Source organism: Arctopsyche grandis, chromosome 4 (genome assembly GCF_051622035.1).
Source record: "Arctopsyche grandis isolate Sample6627 chromosome 4, ASM5162203v2, whole genome shotgun sequence".
Lineage (NCBI taxonomy): Eukaryota > Metazoa > Arthropoda > Insecta > Trichoptera > Hydropsychidae > Arctopsyche > Arctopsyche grandis.
In genome coordinates, this window is record NC_135358.1 from 33,770,364 (window position 1) to 33,790,896 (window position 20,533).

The 20,533-nt window shown below is 33.7% G+C and overlaps 3 protein-coding genes across 3 annotated transcripts in view; 2 read left to right on the forward strand and 1 right to left on the reverse strand.

Moving 5' to 3' along the window:
* Positions 1 to 20,533, forward strand: part of LOC143911157 (uncharacterized) — a 369,714-nt gene that overhangs the window by 188,219 nt on the left and 160,962 nt on the right. The window lies entirely within an intron of this gene.
* Positions 1,934 to 15,028, forward strand: LOC143911161 (cGMP-dependent 3',5'-cyclic phosphodiesterase-like). Its single transcript, XM_077429926.1, has 14 exons — positions 1,934 to 2,107; positions 4,071 to 4,187; positions 5,861 to 5,956; positions 7,959 to 8,095; positions 9,517 to 9,784; positions 11,031 to 11,173; positions 11,258 to 11,483; positions 11,568 to 11,722; positions 11,895 to 12,053; positions 12,127 to 12,215; positions 12,292 to 12,481; positions 13,615 to 13,759; positions 13,834 to 13,979; positions 14,051 to 15,028. The coding sequence occupies exons 1-14, from the start codon at positions 2,012 to 2,014 to the stop codon at positions 14,259 to 14,261; spliced, it is 2,178 nt and encodes a 725-aa protein (XP_077286052.1). The 5' UTR covers positions 1,934 to 2,011; the 3' UTR covers positions 14,262 to 15,028.
* On the reverse strand, positions 14,358 to 19,785 carry Pgm2a (phosphoglucomutase 2). Its single transcript, XM_077429928.1, has 10 exons — positions 19,609 to 19,785; positions 19,014 to 19,184; positions 18,851 to 18,942; positions 18,534 to 18,779; positions 18,244 to 18,466; positions 17,985 to 18,169; positions 17,216 to 17,424; positions 16,822 to 17,120; positions 16,525 to 16,745; positions 14,358 to 16,452 (listed from the first exon to the last, which is right to left on the reverse strand). Exons 1-10 carry the CDS (start codon positions 19,672 to 19,674, stop codon positions 16,353 to 16,355), a joined length of 1,812 nt encoding a protein of 603 aa, XP_077286054.1. The 5' UTR covers positions 19,675 to 19,785; the 3' UTR covers positions 14,358 to 16,352.

A 20,533-nucleotide genomic window follows, 5' to 3' on the forward strand; every position in this document is an offset into this window, starting at 1 on the left:
GAACATACAGAAAATATTCGACAGGGAGTACATACAGAGAAGATGAGGTAATTTGATGATATAAACACACCATGACGTAGGGAGGCCGCTCTCATCCCGAGAATGGTCTCAAAGCGAGGCACGTGCCCTTCTATGACTCCTCGGTAGCCCAATGAGAGTCCGGAAGCAGTTGTATTGTACCTTTACCGTCTTAATATTGTCTCCTGCTTGTATTTCGTCCATAGTTCAACAGTATAGAGGCTAGTACAAAAGGACAAATACTTGTCTCTACCTCTATACCGTAGTGGTAAAACCGTCTTGCTAGCATATAACAAGCAGCATGGACTAGTGATTAGCATATAATGCTTCCGAACAAAGTGGTCACGGGTTCGATTCCCACCGGTTGCTGCTGGCCAGACTCCAGGTCGATCGTTTCCTATCAAGAGTTGGGTAATTCATCTGATTTTCATTGAAACGGTTCCTGCAAAATTGGCATCCTGTCTTGCGAAAATTAGAGTTTGTCAGCATCTCGATTTTTCGCCGGTTTGTATAAATGCTGCAAATTTCTCTATAGATGTCTCTGAATGTTGATCGTATTTGCCTTGAATAATGCTTCTGTATTGTAGATTTCTGTTGCATGTTACAACTTGTACTATAATTAAGGGAAATAACAGGATAGCAGGTATAGCGTCTATCCGCATAGTGAGGTCTTTTATATTTGCTATTTCCAGATGTTTTTATTCAAGGATTATTGGAGTATTGGTTGGTCATCGAAAGAACAATGTTCTAGATGTGGGATTGGGGGTAAACACACTATTTTCACGAATGCACTTGAAACCGTTCATCTGGTCCTGTTCACAACTAAACGTTCAGTTTTTCTGGTTAATTTTTATTGTGATTAAAATTTTCAACACTATTTATCGCGAGATAAGATTTTTGCTCTACTCGCATGCACTTATTAATATGATTTAAACATTGAAGTAGAATGGGTAGAAGCGCTCTTAGCTTACAAAAATGTTGCTACAAAAACTCCGTTCAAACGGAGATTTCGGCTGTTTTGCTCAGTTGATTGTTAATCTCTGTAGCAGTAGGATCTCTTTGAAATAAGCTAGTGAAATTGTGTGGTAGTATTAGTTCGACAAAGTCCGAACATCTGTATGTGCCCGTGCGTCTCTGAACGTCAAGGGACGATCACTTCCACGAATTTTTTTTCCTCACTCTTTTGTCTCTCTTCGATGGTTCGCTTTTAAGCGATACTTTTGTTAGGAATGACTATTCTATACATTATACTTCAATGGATTTAAACAAATGCTGATAAAATTAAAGAGCGGTCGATATAAGTTTGCACACAGGCGACCGAATTCTTAGGCGCGGCCCTGGATTAAATAAAATAAAATATTTGCTCTTATACATATTGCTTTCGATGTTATGGTCATCGGAGAGATTCTCCGTCAGCATGTGTCCGACCATTGGTAAGAACAAATTAATGTTTCATTTTAACCATTACGATTAAGTTTAAAGGATGCGATATGCCTTTGTGTATTTTCAATTTATAACACACATGACAGTGCATTTGGTATGCGTATGTTAATTTGTACCTATGAATTTTTTTTTTGATTTTGAAATGCTTTTTATTATTACGAAATTATGTTTACAATACATCTTATATCTATTTTAATAGCTACTGATCTACTGATCATTTTCTATTTTACAATTTAATTTAATTTGGTTAGTAATCATAGTATTATATTATTCTAAGTTAATCTACAGCATAATAGGAAAAAGAGCTCAAAAACCTATTTACAATCCTTGTACCTATGAATAAAAATTTTAATCGTGCGGAATTTCCACCGGAAAATTCATTGTAGCGACATCTATCGAAATGAAATGATACTGAAATAAGCCATTTGAGACGTCGGTAAAACAGATTCCTAGCGGGAATGAATTGTATAGTGGTAGTGGGAGTGGGGGGGGCGAGAGGTTCGACTGGGAGTGGAAAGCGCAATTGTGAACTGAAACCGTTCAGTCAGAGATGTGGGAGGGCGTGGGAGCCATGTTGAGTGCGATGGGAGCGCAAGTCCAATGCGACCGCAGTGGAGCCGCACTTCACGCTCGTCTCAATGCCCACGTTCGTACCACCTTATCACTATCGCTATCACCATCACTATCATTATCACTGCCATCCACACTATCACTATTTCACTCATTCATACCCGCACACCCATTCACAAAATCACTAAATGCGCCAAACATTCAATAACATAATACACAGTGATGTTCATCTCATGATTAAATGCGCGTAAATTTGAATAACTAGTTTTCCAATTCACCTTGTTCTCACCTCTTCGAGGTGTGCAGCATTTTTTTAAACCTTACAACTATACTTCACACGAGTCTATGTATATATGTTTGCACTTTCGACAGACAATGTTGCTGATTGATGTATAATTAACGCAAGTGCTTGTTAATCGTTATCATCAAACGAGGTGCCGGTGTTGCATTCCGGTGACTAAATATATACTATGTAGGTTTACACTACGTTGTGATGCAACCGGAACACTTCCCGTTTGAAGTTTTAATCTTCAGTCGTTTTGTATGTACATAATTTTATTTATTTATTTATTCAAATAGCAAAACTGCTAATACATCCAATACAAAATAACAAAATAACAACAAAAAATTATAAATCATCTTCCACAAAGGTATCCATTAACACCCTTCAAGAAAGCAGCAATGTTATTAGAACTTCTAATGCCTTCAGGAAGGGCATTATACATTTGAACACCTCTGTGAAAAACACCTCCTGCAGTTTTAGCTTTCTTAACTCTACCTATAATTAATTTATTCCTATTTCTCGTTTTATAATTATGTAAATCTCTATTCCTAACTTTATGATTATTAAAATATTTGGGTATTAGATTCTTATCTAGCTTATATATAAACTTTAAAGTGCTTACTTTAAGACTATTTCTAATGTCCAACCATTTCAATTCATCTAACATACTTCTTACATTTCCTCACATTCAAAATTGCACGCATTGCTCTATTCTGCACTTTCTGCAGTTTATCAATACACAAACCACTAAATAGATTGAGGACTGTAGCGCAGTATACAGTATGAGGCCGTACAATACAATTATATATCAATATTTTACTTTTTATACTTAATAAATTTCTTAACCTACAAAGTACACCAACTTTTTTTGCCATTTTTTTAATAATATAATCTGCGTGCACCTTAAAACTTAATTTACAATCCAAATAAATGCCCAAATACTTAATATTATCTACTACTTCTACCACTCTCCCATCCATAATCACATCACTCACAACTTTTTTATTATTCATCCACATCATCTTAGTCTTACTTAAGTTCACTTTCAGTTTATTCTCACATAACCAATCACTTAAATACCGTAATTCCCTAGATAAAATATCACTCATAACTTGCACATCATCACCTACAATATAAACTAACGTATCATCCGCAAACATATGAACTTTACATATATCAAATACTTTCACCAAATCATTAATATATAGAATAAACAACAGAGGTCCTAATTTAGAACCATGTGGTACTCCAAATGGAACAATCAAACTTTTAGAAACTCTTTCATTAATTTTTACATTCTATCTTCTATTATTCAGATAACATTCAAACCAACTTAATACTTTCCCACCCAATCCTAACTTACTTAATTTCTCTATCAATCTTCTCCTATCTATGGTTTCGAACGCTCTTTTGAAGTCCAAGAATACAGCTGCAACCACTTTATTAGAATCATCTATCACTCCCATCCAACTAGAAATGATCAATTGAATGGCCGTTTCAGTTGAATGACGTTCTCTAAAACCCGATTGTTCCTCAGTCTTAAAACCCAATCATTCATAACAACAATTTTTTTTAATTGATTTATAACTACTTGTTCTAATAATTTTTCAACAACAGGTAACATATTAATGGGTCTCATTTCATTGGCCTTAATGGTACCCGGTACCTTTGGCACTGGCACAACCGTGGCCACTTTCCACCTTACATCGGAGTTCCAGTTTCATTAGAAGAAATTGAACTTTTCTTATGTTTTCAGTTGCAAGAAGTAACCGGTGCATCGTCTTCCATTATCGTATGTCTGTTAAGTTCTTCCAAAGAAGCTGTTGTACAAGTCGTCGGCCAAAATGTTCTTGAAACTCCTCTTCGGTTATCGGTGAGATGAAATATGATCGTATGCATTTATTTGTATATATTTATGCTTCGTATATGAATAATCGGATCTCGTCGTAAAATATACCAACGATATTTTGATTGTGCTTTTTATTATTACTAAATTATGTTCACAATGCATCTTACATCTATTTTTTTAATAGCTACTGATCTACTGATCATTTTCTATTTTACAATTTTGTTTTATTTTTGTTAGTAATTATAGTATTATATATTATTCTAATCTTAATGTACAGCATAATAGGAAAAAGAGCTCAAAAACGTATTAACAATACCATCGATATGTATGTATTTTATGATGAGCTTAACACGGAGTGTAAATTTTATCTCGGACTAATATATAAGCATAGTTTCAATTTGGTATATTGAATAGCATGTGATAGAAATAATAACATGTTATTAGTTAGTTTTGGCTCGGAAGACTCAAAATAATGAAATCAATTAATTAATGAAAATTATCATTTTAAGTAATGGATGTATTTTGTGATACATCTTGAATTTATATGATTTTGTAGATTGCAAATAAATACACAAACATTTTCAATTTGAAATGCTTAATGGTTAATAAGTAAATGGGGCCCCCCCAGGCGCATTTAAAATTTGGGACCCCCACTTCAGTAAAAAAAAATACTATCGTCGTTTTTTACCATTCTTTTCAGTATATGTATGGTTTTTTCATAGGGATTTTACAAAACCATATATTTTTTTATTTATTTACTATATGTACTTAAAACACTAAAGGCGAAATCACACAGGGAAGAACGGCACGTTGTGTGCTTGGCACTTCGCTTTGGGGATTTTCTTACATTTCTTCTAATATGGGATACACCGCTATCGATCACTGTCAAGCAAGGATAAAATTTTACCGAAAACACTCCAGGGGGTGATTTTGGGACGGTGTGTGCTGGGCGTCACATTTTTAGCATGTTTAAAAGTATCTAAAAAGAACCATGTGCCGCGTTCCTTTCTGTGTGATTTCGCCCTAACAGTTTTTGGAATAAAATAGGTACTATTTTAATACTATGAAAAATAGTTATAATAATAATGGCTTACGAAAGTATTGTGGACCATGATAATAATTTGTAAGTTGTAAATTTTGGTAGCAAAGGCCCATTTCGGGGCCCCTAAGATCCGGGGGTCCCAAGCGAGCGCTTATTTTCAATGTATGATAAACCCCTGAGAACACTACATTTGATCATACAACAGTCGGCCATTTTGATTAACATAATACTTAAATGCAATTGACTGGAAATTATGTGATATTTTGCTATAAAATAGTAGTGAACGAGAGCACTGTTGAAGTCTTAAAACATTATATTTTTATCCGTATTATAATTCAAGTGGCCAACAACCTTAGCATGGCCGACGAAAATATGTGTAACTGTTGACTTTTGAGGAATTAAAATTTAATTTGTTCAAAATATTCTCTTTTATGTTAAGAGACAGCCGTAATATCTCCATTAAAGCATTGCTCATCTCGTTGACTAATTAGCGGCAAGTGTTGTTCTCGATTATTATGCAGATTGTGGATACATTATTCAAATTATTCTTTTCATATTTATATTCAGCCGTATTTACCTGCGTTATACGCTCCTTTTATGCGGCATTTACAATACAATTGTCATATATCGTGTAACTCGGCTATTTTGTTTGTAGTTTACAGATGAAATGATCAGCTGCGTTCTGAGTAAAGGCGAAGCATTCACTGGAAAATTTTTTAGCCTGGACAAAAAATTACAAGAAATTCTGACGGTATATATATATTTTTTTTTTAATTATATTGTAATATTAATAATATTTTCGGTGTCTTTTTTCCACTTAAAAGAGCTATATTTCAATCGCAAATCCAATAATCCATCTAAGCTTATCATAAATTCTGTCGATAAAATCAATTTATAGTATACACACGGCTTCGAAATACAATTATACTCCTTTTAAGTGTTCAAATTGTTTATTCTTTTAATTTGGTCAAATGTGTAAATTTGCAGCATTTTATACAATTCAGCGAAATTAGAGATTGTTGAAAAACTCGATATTTGCGAGAAAATCGGTAAAGTTGCCAATTTGTTGGAACCGTTTCAATGAAAATCAGATAAATTGGCAAACTCCAATAGAAAACAAATACAAGATGTGACCTGGCCACCTGGCGAGCAGCAACCAGTGGAAATTGAACTCGTGACCAATATGCATATATGCCAACCACTAGTTCAAGTTTCTGGTTACATATCATTATATAACATTATTTATATTTTTATTCTGGGTACCATTAAAAAAATAGCTCAGTGGTTACTATATAATGATAGCAACTGAGGGGTCAGGGGTTCGAGCGCTGGTTCAGTGGTGTTGTTGGCCAGACCTTGAATATATATGTATGTAACACCAGGTAGATCGTTTCCTATCAGAGTTTGGCAATTTATCTTGATTTCATCGTTGAAACGATTCCTCACCAAATTGGCCACCTCTATAGTACATATTTATTTTTTAATTTACACCAGAAAGGCCTAACAGGTAACCCCAATGCGACTTCCTGGCCAGAAACATTGTACATTCGATACAAGTATTATAAGTAAATACATATCAATTAGCATCTACAAAGACGTTTATGGTCAAATGTGTAAATTTGCAGCATTTTATACAATTCAGCGAAATTACAGATTGTTGAAAAATTCAATATTTGCAAGGAAATCGGTTAAGTTGCCAATTTGTTGGGACCGTTTCAATGAAAATCAGATGAATTGGCAATGTTTGATAGGAAACGATCGACCTGGAGTCACAAATCCACGGTCTGGCCAGCATAAACCAGTGGAATTTGAACCCGTGACCACTCTGTTCAAAGCGTTACATGCTAACCACTAGGTTTTGAAATTAATTCATAGAATAAATTTCAATTATAACTGCTGCATACTTTAGACACAACCGATTGTCACGACATTATCCGTTTATCGATTCACACCCATCAATTAACATAATGTGTATTTGAAATGAATCCATTGAACACACCTGCAGTGTAAAATTTCATAATGAGTAAATATAAACGCACGCTTATTATTATCAAACACTTGCCGAATTCCGAATATGGAAATTCGATCTTACTACATATTTGCGTTAGATAACCTGTAATCTGAACACACTCGTAGTATTTTTTACTATGTGTTTTGGAAAATATAATATTACCGTCGTGAAGTGAAAGTGATTCGAAGTGATGTGATATAAATTATATTAATTTAATATATTTAATATCATATACTGATAGAGTGTTGTGCAAATACTGTCATTTCCGTATGAATGCTAATCTGATAACTACATATTTGTATTGTTTGTAAGCATTTAAGCGAATGATTGTCATTTATATGTATGTATATATATATATATATTTTTTTTCGTAAACGATTTCTGTATTATATTTTCCACGTGAACCGTAGATTTAATCTAATGAAATACTATAATTTTATCTCCCCTTTAATTTCTTATCATATCATAATTTATTGGGATAATTAAAATCAAACAATATACACAGTGGCCATTTGTGTGTCCCAAACTAATAGCATATGGCGATGCGTTTAATAAACGGCCAAAATTATAATTTATTTAATCATCGCTTCATCCGTATACGTACATATGATTGCCTTTGTCTGAAATATATAATCGCCGTTTAAAATATTTAATGGTTGAATTACTCCAGTAAAATTATTTGTTTGGTATGTAAAATGTGTTTTAAGAGCAGTAATTTACTTATGAATTTTGTTCCGTCTAGAAAAATGGAACGATTGACGATCACATAGAGTACATACCCATTAAGGATAGTAATAACGAAATTGCTGTGATAACTATATTAGTTGGACTAAAAAATCGTGATGCCCAATTGGTTACGATTGTCGAAGAAATATTCAAGTAAATATTGTTATCTACTTTATAGCACACTTTCAATGTATCGGAATAAATGAAATTGGTTTCCTGCTTAAGAGGGCTGGACACCAGCGCCTTGTCCATACAAACGTATTATACTTCTCCCTTCCTCAATTATGGCACTAGAGAAATTATTTTTTAATATGCTATGGATATCCACCATAGGCATGTTTCTATGGTTTTATTTTTTTGATTAGTTATTTTTTATAGGAGCTAGGAGCCACCAAACATCTATAAAATCGCCTCTTTTTTACATCCACGAAAAGAGTCCAGCGTGCTTATTTAACGGTTGATTTTACAAAAAATACGCGCACAGTTGCATAGAAAATATCTTTCTCATACTGATGATGAAATTTTTATAAAAATTGGTCCAGTTTCGGAGGAGAAAATTGGAGAATACGAAACCTCGATTTTGTCGATTTAAATACGTATTATCTGGTCGAAGCGCAACTGTCGCATTCACTCAATATATATATTGATATATATATATATATATTGTCGCATTCACTCAATATATATATATCGAAGAAAGGAACGGCAACAAAATTAAGGTTCCCGGTGTACAGCCCTCTTAATAGAACTTGTTTATAAGATTTTTGGAATTTACTTTCTACTATTCTGATAAATTGAACTACCGCATAAACATATTGATGGGTTCATAATATTTGGATTAATGAAAAATTACTAATGTTAAAACAGTTTGTATTTTGAATTGTCTTATTATGCTGTAATTAAAAATTCACTAACAATATTCCGAAATTTTTATATATTATGCTAGTAATTACATATATTAGAACCCGTCAAAATGTTATAATATTAGGGGGACTGAAAAGTAATCAAAATTTTTCAACGAGCTCTTTCGCAGTCAGTTTGTGTCAAGATGCGGTCCAGTAAACACTTAAGTTTTTTTATTATGTTGAAGTTATTGTTGTAAATTTATTGTTTCTGTTAAAAAAGAAGGATGTTGAGACCAATAATAGAGGAAGGGCACTTGCCTCATTTTATGCTGTTTATATTAGACCAAGTAATGAAAGCAAACGAAGCAGTGAAAACAATCAACGATACTTACGGCGATATTCTGAAACTTAAAAAGTGTCATCAGTGGTATAAACAATTTAAAAATAGGGACATCAAGGAGATTGCACGGAAAGAAGAGCTCAAAAATTAGATGATGATATCCCGACTTCAATGGTGGAATCAGATCCTCGTGAAACCATCGAGGAATTATCGTTGAAGATTGGCTGTCCATGGTCTATATAGTTCAGGATCATCTTCGTCACATAGGAAAATTGCAGACAGGGAATTTGGGAATATTTTTTTGATTACTTTTCGGTCCCCTTAATATATATTTTTTTTAATTATTATTATGTTTTGATAAATACAATAACCTCTACTATTGGTTTTAGATATTGTCTGTTGTTAATTATAAATACAGCGCACGGAGAAGAAGAAACTAGACTTAAAAAGCAATATCAATGCCTTTTACAAGTTGCTCGCAAGTTTTTTTCGCAATTAGGCGACTTTGATGTTCTTTTACAAGGTATAATGTCTGAGGCAAGGCAATTAACGTCCGCCGAGCGGTGCTCATTATTTTTAATAGATTTCGAACAGGGTGATTTAGTTGCCAAAGTATTCGACGGTGAAAACTCATTAAAATCTTCATCCGAAACCAATGTGAGTATTTTTATACCTTTTTTTTCAAACCCCCGCAGAATTTTTGCCCCAAAATATAAACTTATATGGTGTATGCCCGATTAACGGTCTTTCATTATTAATTATTATTGATTTTCTTCGGTGTAAGACGTACCAAGCGCTAGGAACCATTCTTTATTAATCCATTTCCAAAGTAATAGTTTTAAAAATAGTATTTCCAGAGCGTCTCCGGTACGTATGAAGAATTTCATCGATTTATTTAACGAGCTTTTAATACCTCAAGATTTAAATCAGCTGTATCTATGTGTAAATTATTTTTTTGAATTCATAATGCTTCATTTGTTTGTAAAGTTATTATTTATTTTGCTTACTTAAATTCTTTTTTATATGAATGTATTTTTTTGGTTTACTTTTTATTTAATGAATATAAATTTACAGAAAACCATTATTGTTAATATTTGCCAAACAGTTTCTAATGATCTATCAAATTGCATATATAAAAAATATACATTATATTTTTATAAAATAAACAAAGGAGTTTTATATTTATTACATTCATAATTCAAAAACTTTATATTATAGTTCTTTTTAACTATAAATGCAATTTTTGCTTAAAAAAGTTGTTACAAACTTTTAATTTATTATATTTTTGGCTTGAATTACACGCAAATATGTATGTTAATGGGTATTACTCCTACTATTGAAAATAAAACTAAATGTATGATGTATCTTAACCCTTTGCCCGCGGCAATAAATATAGCGAACAAGCCCTGTACGCGGCACCTTTTTCGTGAATTTGGCAATCGAGTTTTCGACCTTAAATACAGATTTTAATATTTACTCAAGTAACCAGATATGTTAATTAACACATAAAGTATTATTTTAAACAATGAAATACGTAATATATCTCGTAGTTTTGGATTCATTGTCAAATAATCACTCTTCATAATTGTATGAAGACGTGACGTCACATAAACGAGGTTTCAGTATGGTTCCACAAAAAACAATTTTTTGACTGGTATATATTCATTTTAAGCAAATTGAATAGATGGCATTCAACTCAGTAATATATTCAACCAACTTTGAAACTTAAAACAGTTGAAATAGGCGCATATAAGGCTCAAAATCCCGTGCAAAGTTCAGAAATTCTATGGAAGACAGCCGCGCTACAGACTTGTCGCTCAAAGCTCCCATAGAAGACGGCCGCGGGCAAACGGTTAAAATACATCAAATAAAATATAATCAATTTTTTGTCGTCTTTTCTCAGTGTTCTGTAGAAGTACGTATTAAACGAGGTCAAGGGATTGCTGGCCATGTGGCCGAGACAGGAAAATTGCTCAATATTCATCATGCTTATGAACATCCTCTATTTTACAAAGGTTTAGATGAAAAGACAGGCTTCGTCACTAGGTACTTAGATTCCGTACATGACATAGAATGAAAAGTTCATTCGTATAATTTCGTTTGAAACTAAAATGCTGATTTGGATTTTAGGAATATATTGTGTTTTCCCATCCGAGACGAACACGGCATATTGGGCGTGGCACAATTGTGTAACAAAATAGGTGGGAAACAATTCGATGCCTGCGATGAAGAGGTTGCCAGTGGATTTAGCATCTATTGTGGTCTTTCAATCATGCATTCTATCGTTTACAAAAAAATCTCAGACGCCCAAGCTCGTGCCAAAGTCTCCAATGAAATGCTAATGTATCACTTGAAAGTCAGTTCAATTTAATACCTAATAAAAATAAACAATCATCTCATTACATTGTCTACATCGATTATGTTGTTATTCTAAATTTAGGTGAATTGTCGGGATGTCGAGGAAGTGTTGACGTGTGATCAACAGCACTGTTTTGCCGAGTTTGCAGATTTACACTTCGATTGTCGTTCTTTGAATGTGCGCGATACTCCCTGTTATGTCATCAACATGTTTGATTCTTTAAATCTTACTAAACGGTAATTAAATAATGAACATTTCTACGTAGAGATTTGTCCAGCAGACTTGTCTCTTCTATAACATTTGTTCGTAGCTAGAGACCGGACCCTGCATGAGGCAAATCTATCCGTTCACGGACACTTTAATTTGGCTATTACATTATAAAATGATGTCTATATATATTGGTTATAGCTTTAAAATGGGAAAAGATACACTGGCACGTTTCTCACTGTACGTACAACGAGGGTATCGTGATGTGCCTTATCACAATTGGATGCATGCTTTCAGCGTAGCTCATTTCGCATACACCGCAATAACCACGTTTCAACTATTAGAAAATGAATATTTAACGTTAGTATATTTGCTAATTGAGTTATATAGCCTTTGAAATGTGTATAATAAATTACATATATAACCGTTGTAGGGATACGGAATGTTTGGCATACTTAGTATCATGTCTCTGTCACGATCTGGATCATCGAGGAACTAACAACAGTTTCGAAATAGGTGGAGGTAAGTTGGATTTGTTACATTTTTATTGCAAATCGTTTGTGTCAATATTAATAAAGCGATTATTTCTGTGTGGCAGGTTCGCTTTTAGCTTCTTTGTACAGTAGTGAAGGTAGCATAATGGAGCATCATCATCTGTCACAGGCGTTGTGTATTCTCAATACTGAAGATTGCAATATTTTACAAGGCTTACAAACTCCTCAATATAACAATTGTTTGAAACTGTTGCGGGATTGCATTTTAGCGACTGATCTGGCCAGCCATTTCAAGTTCGTATCCAATATCACGGCCTTAAAGCACAAAGGTGACATTTCCAGAAGATGCAATTGATCAGGACAGCGTTTTGAAAATTGCAATCAATCAAGGGGTCAAGGGGATGAAATATAAATATGATAATTCCATAGATGTAGAATAACCTAGATATGCCATTACATACAAATTTCGTTGGAGATCTTGTCGCCACTAACTGAGGGGTGCGGGGGGTTTAACTAGCGGGGAAATGGTGAAAAAAAAAGGAAGGAACGCAAAAAACGCATTGGTCAGCAACCAGTTTATGTATATGTATGTATATGCTCTGAAGTTTTATTTTATTTATAACTTTATTTTATTGGACACATGACAGTAAACCAAACTAATAAAGCCATATTAAGAAAAAAATATTTAGCTATACACACTATATTAAACTAGAAATGTATGTTACTATAATAAAACCATCATTAACTATTACAATATTTAAACATTTGTAACTTCCACAAGGATCAATTTTAAAGCTGACACTTTAATATTCAGTTCATTGTTTGTAGTTGTAAACTTAATGTCGATTTCTGAATTTCCTTCAGTGCCAACAAGATATGCGCGTGCATTTAGTGACACCCAGGTTGTCGCGATATATATAATATATATAAATATCGCGCCGATATTTCATTATATGTTAAAATACTACTATAATTGAAGACATTATATATTAATTCTTACTCATGATATGTGATGCCATCCGCCTTTTTATGTTTTCTTGAGTAATTGTAACACAATTTCACTGAACACGTTGTCATTTTCGAAAAATGTCAATCGACCTTCCTACTTAGAAGCTAACTAGCTACTGAGAGAGAGTGTGCATGATCTGTACTTTTTTTTGTGTGTGCATGGTCCAACAGGCTTAGAGCGTAAGGGCGTATCTATGGTATTCTATATCTATGGGTCAAGGGGATGAAATATAAATATGATAATTCTTCATAATTGTATTCCGGCTAACTGTCTTTTGTAGGTGGTTTTGAAAAGGAATTGAAATTAAAGCTTACAGACAAGTCGTGGATTGATCACCATTTTGCTTTAAAAACGCGATTTTGCTTTACATCAGATAATTATTATTAGTGTAGAATATTGTCATTCGTAAATTTTACAGACAAATGGCCATCTACGAAGATATGATCGCTAAAGGATTTTGCAAAAGTGATCCGGAACACCGACGACATTTGCTAACTCTGCTGATGACTTGCGCCGATCTCTCTGATCAAATTAAAGATTGGTCGCGTGTTAAAAAAGTGGCGGTATGATCGACGGATGATGCAATTAAATCTCATTTATAGTGAATATATATTGTTACTGTATGATCGCTTTGTAGGCGGCAGTTTATGCGGAGTTTTTTCACCAAGGAGAGTTGGAAAAGCAGCGTGGGCTTTCTCCGCAAGAGATGATGGATCAGGACAGAGCGTTTATACCAGATTTGCAATTGCAGTTTCTCAAAAATATTGCACTTCCTGCGTACAGGTGTTTTTTTTATGTTTTATAACATCAATATGAAATGTTTGCGTGTGGTTTGATAATGGTGTGGTTTTTAGAATGTTAGCTGCATTGTTTCCCCAAGCTAAATCTTGCGTGAAGATCATCGATGAGCATATGCAAAGATGGGAAGCAGCCAAAGATATATTCTCCAATACGGATACCAAGGAAGGCTGTAACTTACTCGAATCGCCCATGTTAGATTCTATGATTGATAAATCATTACTGGACAATAAATATACACCTGATTTATCAGCTGAAAACGAATAAGCTCTCGGTTGATGATAATTTAGTGCTAAATTATATTATATTTATACATATTATTATTACTTCGATTTGCAATCAGAATGTTAAAATTACGTTTTTGCATTCGTAATAGATCTCAATTTATTGAACATAATAAATAATATATACATACATATGTTGTGTGTGTGTACATGATGATATTATTTCTTATTTTTAATATGGTTTATACAATACATATTTATATAAAAAAAAAATGTCTGTGATTTTGCTATTGCTAATAAAAAAAATATAGTAAAACTTATTTTCAAGTGCTTTGACTGCATGTGTAGTTCTTAAAAAAAACTCGCATGTAAACGTGAAAAAATAACTAATTTTTAACTAACGTGCCTGCTTTATATACCTTATATGTATATGTAATATTATGATTAGTTCGTTTTGTTATCTAAACTTTGCTAATGTAGCTTAGTACATGGCGTAAAACAGTAGTTGTGAATTTTATTACGTATTGTATGAATATGAATAATAGTTAGAACTCATGTATACATGATAAATTTGTAGTTATAATATACATATATGTATATGTGTACTAAAAATTTTATCGATATAAAACATTTATTCTGGCCAAAGACGTCTAGTTATAAAAAATATTTAAAACTTTATCGAAATAGCAAAAAACAAAGTGTATATCTGCCAAAAAATATAAAACTGTTACAAAAATTTAACTTATTTATAAAAATGCTAGTCAATGATGTGTCAATTATACTATTGTTAAATAAATATATTTATAATGTTAATTTTGCTAGTTTTTATGTTAGATCCTCTGCTAATGTGAACACAATAATAGTAGTTTGTATTACATGTACACTGTTTTCACCCCAAGAAGGCGTATTTCAAATGTGTACATTGAAACTGTATTAATAACCAAATACATATGTATTAAGTACATTTATGGGCTTTCCGAGAGAGGAAAATAGGCCTTTTTTAATTTTTTAATGCCTTCGTGAGATAAAATATGTATGCATGTGTACATATGTAAATATTTTAACAGAATAAGTAAATTTAGTTTAACCCTTTGCCCGCGGCAATAAATATAGCGAACAAGCCCTGTACGCTGCACCTTTTTCGCGAATTTGGCAATCGAGTTTTCGACCTTAAATGCAGATTTTAATATTTACTCAAGTAACCATGTTAATTAACACATAATGTATTACTTTAAACAATAAAATACATAATATATCTCGTAGTTTTGACTTAATTGCCAAATAATTATTCTTCATACAATTGAGACGTATCGTCGCCATTGTTCAACAGATGTAACGTCACATAAACGAGGTTTCAGTATGGTTCCACAAAAAACTAATTTTGACTGGTATATATTCATTTTAAGCAAATTGAATAGATGGCATTCAACTATCAGTAATATATTCAACCAATTTTGAACCTTAAAACAGTTGAAATAGGCGCATATAAGGCTCAAAATCCCGTGCAAAGTTCAGAAATTCTATGGAAGACAACCGCGCTACAAACTTGTCGCCCAAAGCTTCCATAAAAGACGGCCGCGGGCAAACGGTTAAGGAAATTTTATTCAATACTATTATATTTAATTAGCATATATCTAGTAGTACAAATTTAAAAAAAAATGACTTGCTAAAATAATTAACATTAATAAATTCGATACTGATGTCAAAAGCTGACTTTCTGTGGCATTATAATTTATAAATTAAGCAACGAGGCTAATTTTTGGAATTCTTTTAATTCATTACGTACTTCAGGATGCTGAAATATTTTGCCTATATGATAAAAAAGCAGCGTATTTACAATTCTTCAAAGCAAATTATTCACTACACATTTAATAAATAAAATTCGTATCAATACACTTAGTAGCAATGGAAATGTGAAGCACGATACAGATAGTATGTAGAATGCGTAGTATTTCCTTATGAGAGTTCACGGCCTTTGATAATACTCGTGAGTGATGTTAAACAATATTCAGGGTCATTCAGATGTCAAAAGTCAATTGTTACAATTTGTTCCGAAGTGGTACATCATATTACGCATCAACGATAGTTGTAAATGATTTATAACATTCATTATTAACATAAAGTATTGTATAAATTATTTTCGGCACAGTAAACCATTCAATTCCGGTTCTAGGAAATCCTCTATCAGAGCACCCACCATTGAATCCAATAGTACTTTTAGATCTTCTCTATCACTAAGAATGATATAATCATGTTTATTTATGGTAAAAGTAATGACTATTCATAATATTTCAGATAATATTTACCCTTGTCCTGGTTTAGCGCACAATTCCGTATAGTATTTGAGCTTTGGTTCTGTACCGCTGGTACGAATGGTAGCCACGAGTCCGTTTTCAAAGGAAAATGTCAACATTTGACCGGAAGATAGTGGACTATCAAGACCAGTATTAGTTTCGCCCATTTCATCGCCTTTTATACCCAAGTCTCTTATATGACTGATTTTCCACTCACGTAACTTCTCAGGATACTAAAAATATAATCATAATGATAAAACATCAACAAAAAAAATCATGTTACAGTTGAAATTAACACAAATAACAAACTTTGCCAGTTCCTTTATAGTTTCTGATATTTTTAAATATATTTTCGAATACTTTTTTGTCGTAGCATATGAAATAGGAATTGTTGGAGATGTGATAGCCGTATTCTGTATAAAGCCAATCCAATTGTTCCGACAAAGTCCGTCCTTTGTTTTTTAAATGGCTGCAAAGTGCGGCAAAATGAGCCGCGGCACTGATACCATCTTTATCGGGCACATCTACCCCGCACATGTATCCGATAGCTTCTTCGAAAGCAAATATTGGAAATCTTTTCTCCTCCAACAGTTTGACAGCTTTCCCGCCTGCGTAAAATGTCGTTTTAAATTCACAATTAAAGACAACATCTACAACAATCGATGCGATCCGTCGTACATTAGATTCTATTGCTATGACTAACCCATCCATTTGAAGCCAGTGAGAGTTTCTATGAATGTGGCTCCGTGTTTTTGACAGATGGATCTGATCATTTTACTACTGACAGCACTCGCTAACATCACAATCGAGCTCGGCTCCACTTGGGCGTTCTTTTGTAGGAAGTTATGGAGCACCCACCATCCCAACAAAGCACCCGATTCGTTGCCGGTTAGGATATGCCATGAGGATGATCTGAAAGTTTTGCAAATTCACGTTTTTAAATGTAAATGTGATTATATGTACATTTAGGGGGATTGAAAAGTAATCAAAATCTTTCGACGAGCTCTTTCGCAGTCAGTTTGTGTCGAGACACGGCCCTGTAAACACTTAAGTTTTGTTATTATGTTGAAGTTATTGTTAGTAAATTTCTATCTGAGGAAGGATGTCGAGACCAATAATAGAGGAAGGGCACTTGCGTCATTTTATGCTGTAGTGAAAAGAATCACCGATACTTACGGCGATATTCTGAAACTAAACAAGTGTCATCGGTGGTACAAACTATTTAAAAATGGGAATAGGGACATCAAAGAGATCGCACGAAAAGACGAGCTCAAAAATTAGATGATGATATCCTGACGTCAATGGTAGAATCAGATCCTCGTCAAACCATCGAGGAATTATCGTTGACGATTGACTGTCCATGGTCTATAGTTCATGATCATAGGAAAATTGCACAGACAGGTAATTTGGGAATATTTTTTTGATTGCTTTTCGGTTCCCCCTAATATAAAGGAAAAGTATGAAATAATTACTTGGTTTGATATTCTGCTACTGCTAAACGATCTGCATCAGGATCGTTTGCTAAGATGACGTTAATTTTATTTTTTTCAGCTAATTCTAATGATAATTTTAACGTAGACGTCTCTTCCGGATTTGGAAATTCTACTGTTGTGAACTTTGGATCGGGAAGCCGCTGCTCTTCGACTGGAATCACAGCCTAAAAATTACAAATTTACTTCAATTACAAACTGAATAATATATTTAAAATAAAAAACGAAATAAAAATACAACCTGGAAGCCCAGGAATTCAAATGCCTTTTCAATATAAGGAAATCCAACACCGTGCATGGCGCTATATACAAATTTGCAATCGGCACTGGTTATATCATCGAAAACTTCTCTGTTAATATTGTTGTGTAAACATACGAGGTATTTTTCAGTTACTTCTTGCAAGCGGTCGGAAACTAAAGGATTCGAATCTATATCGGTAGTATCCCAGAGGACCTCGTCCACTCTACAATTCAAAGATATACTTTTAAATATGCTTTAATAATCTTACAGCACTATGGTGATCAACTTACTCTAGGTTTTCTAAAATAGAATCTTCTATATTCTTATCGTGAGGTCCGATTATTTGCGCGGCGGTATTCCAATATACTTTATAGCCATTGTCTTCTTTAGGATTGTGAGAAGCCGTCACCATCACACCGGCTGCGGCCCCGTAAAGTTTCACAGCGAAAGAAACCCACGGAGTGGGACACACATTTCCAAACAAACAAACCTTAATCGAAGAATCGACGAACACTTTTGTCGTCAATTCAGCAAACCTAAAAAAATATATGTATGTATATATAATATAAAAACAACCATACATTATTCAATAATGAGATTAACTTACCTTCGGCTGTTGTATCGTCCATCATAACCAACGATAATACCAGCTTCCAGTTGTTCTTTGGTACAAGTTTTAAGCAAATACTTGCATAAACCCTAGTGAAATTAAAATTTATAGGCTCATTCATTTACTACACGTATGTACACTGTTGTAATGATGATAATACCTGAGCAGTTTGCAAAATGACGAGCTCATTCATGCACACATATCCAGCTTTCATAGGGCCTCTCAAACCCGCTGTGCCGAAAGCTAGCCTGCCTTGTAATAATACCGCTGACAATTTATCCCATTCTGAATTTTCTTTCAGATTCATTATTTCAGATCTGGTCTTTTCATTCTGTATAAAAACAAACAAAATATATATAATTCCAACAAAAATAGGTGTGTATTAAGAGTTTATTGTTGATTTGAAAGAATTTAATAAAAATAACAACAGAAAACATGTGATAAGATTGAACCGAAAGATAAAATGATCCAGTGTTATTAAACGTGAACAAATTGAAAGTGTTATCAATGTATAGATATGCAAACAAAGCTACATATAATACGGCGATGTTCTATCGAACAAATAAACATTCCTATTATAGATGAATCTACTACTGCACTGTATTGTTTTATAGTATAGTTTCTTTACTACAACGACATTTTAAACACAATCGAATGTAAACAATTAGCGGGCGTTTTGAAGCGATCTTCAACCGGAAAAAAATTGGCATTAATAGAAAGCGAAAGTTAGCTATGTGTAAGAAAATGAGTCTTACTCTGTCCCAACGTAACCAATTGTTGAGTTCACAATCCAAAGCTGCACTTTCTGGTGGTGACGACATTGCAGCAAGTATGTACTAACAAAGATATGGAGCTCAAACGACCGAACTGCGCCACCGGCAATTTCACACTGACTGACAAGTGACAGTCGACTGTACGTCAATTCGCCGTACAGAGATACCAACGCTATCATTACTTGAGGTTTCGACTACCAATATAAACATTTGATGTGTTTTATCAATGTTCCCTTATTTTTTTTATATTTAAAATGAAGATATATCATTATTATAATGTTTCATAGTGTTTATGTGCTATAAATGAACCGTAGAGAAATAAAAAAATTACATCGGCACATTATTCATATGGGGGCGTAGGGAATAAAACGACGGAGTTTTGAGTTTTGTGTTTAGATTTATGTCGAAAGGATTGCATTTCTAACCTTTAAAGCCTTTTCTACGGGTGACCGTCACCGCACCGAATGTTAAAAAGTTGAAAATGTTCGTTTACCATGCATACATATGAAAAACGGTTAGTATATATATATCAGTGGCGTGCGGTAAAACTCTCTTTCCCCCCGTCGTACATCCTTACTTAATTTGCGCGAGCAGGATACAACAGGAACAAGAGGAACAGACTTTTTCTCCCGCATCCTGCACACGCACATTAAACAAGACTATATGACTGTAGGAATCTCGTCACCGCAATCGAAACATCTATTGCGACGGAGAATACATTTCTCACGCTCAACCATTGACGTCATCTCGAGTCGAGAAACTTCCACCCCAACAAATCAAGCAGAACGACGCGAAGTTGAAGAACACCTGCACCCATTAAAGTGCACAAACAACAACTACATTGTAACCCATTGAACAAACATCCAGACTCACTGGAACAAAGGGCGATAAAAACTAAATCGAGTGG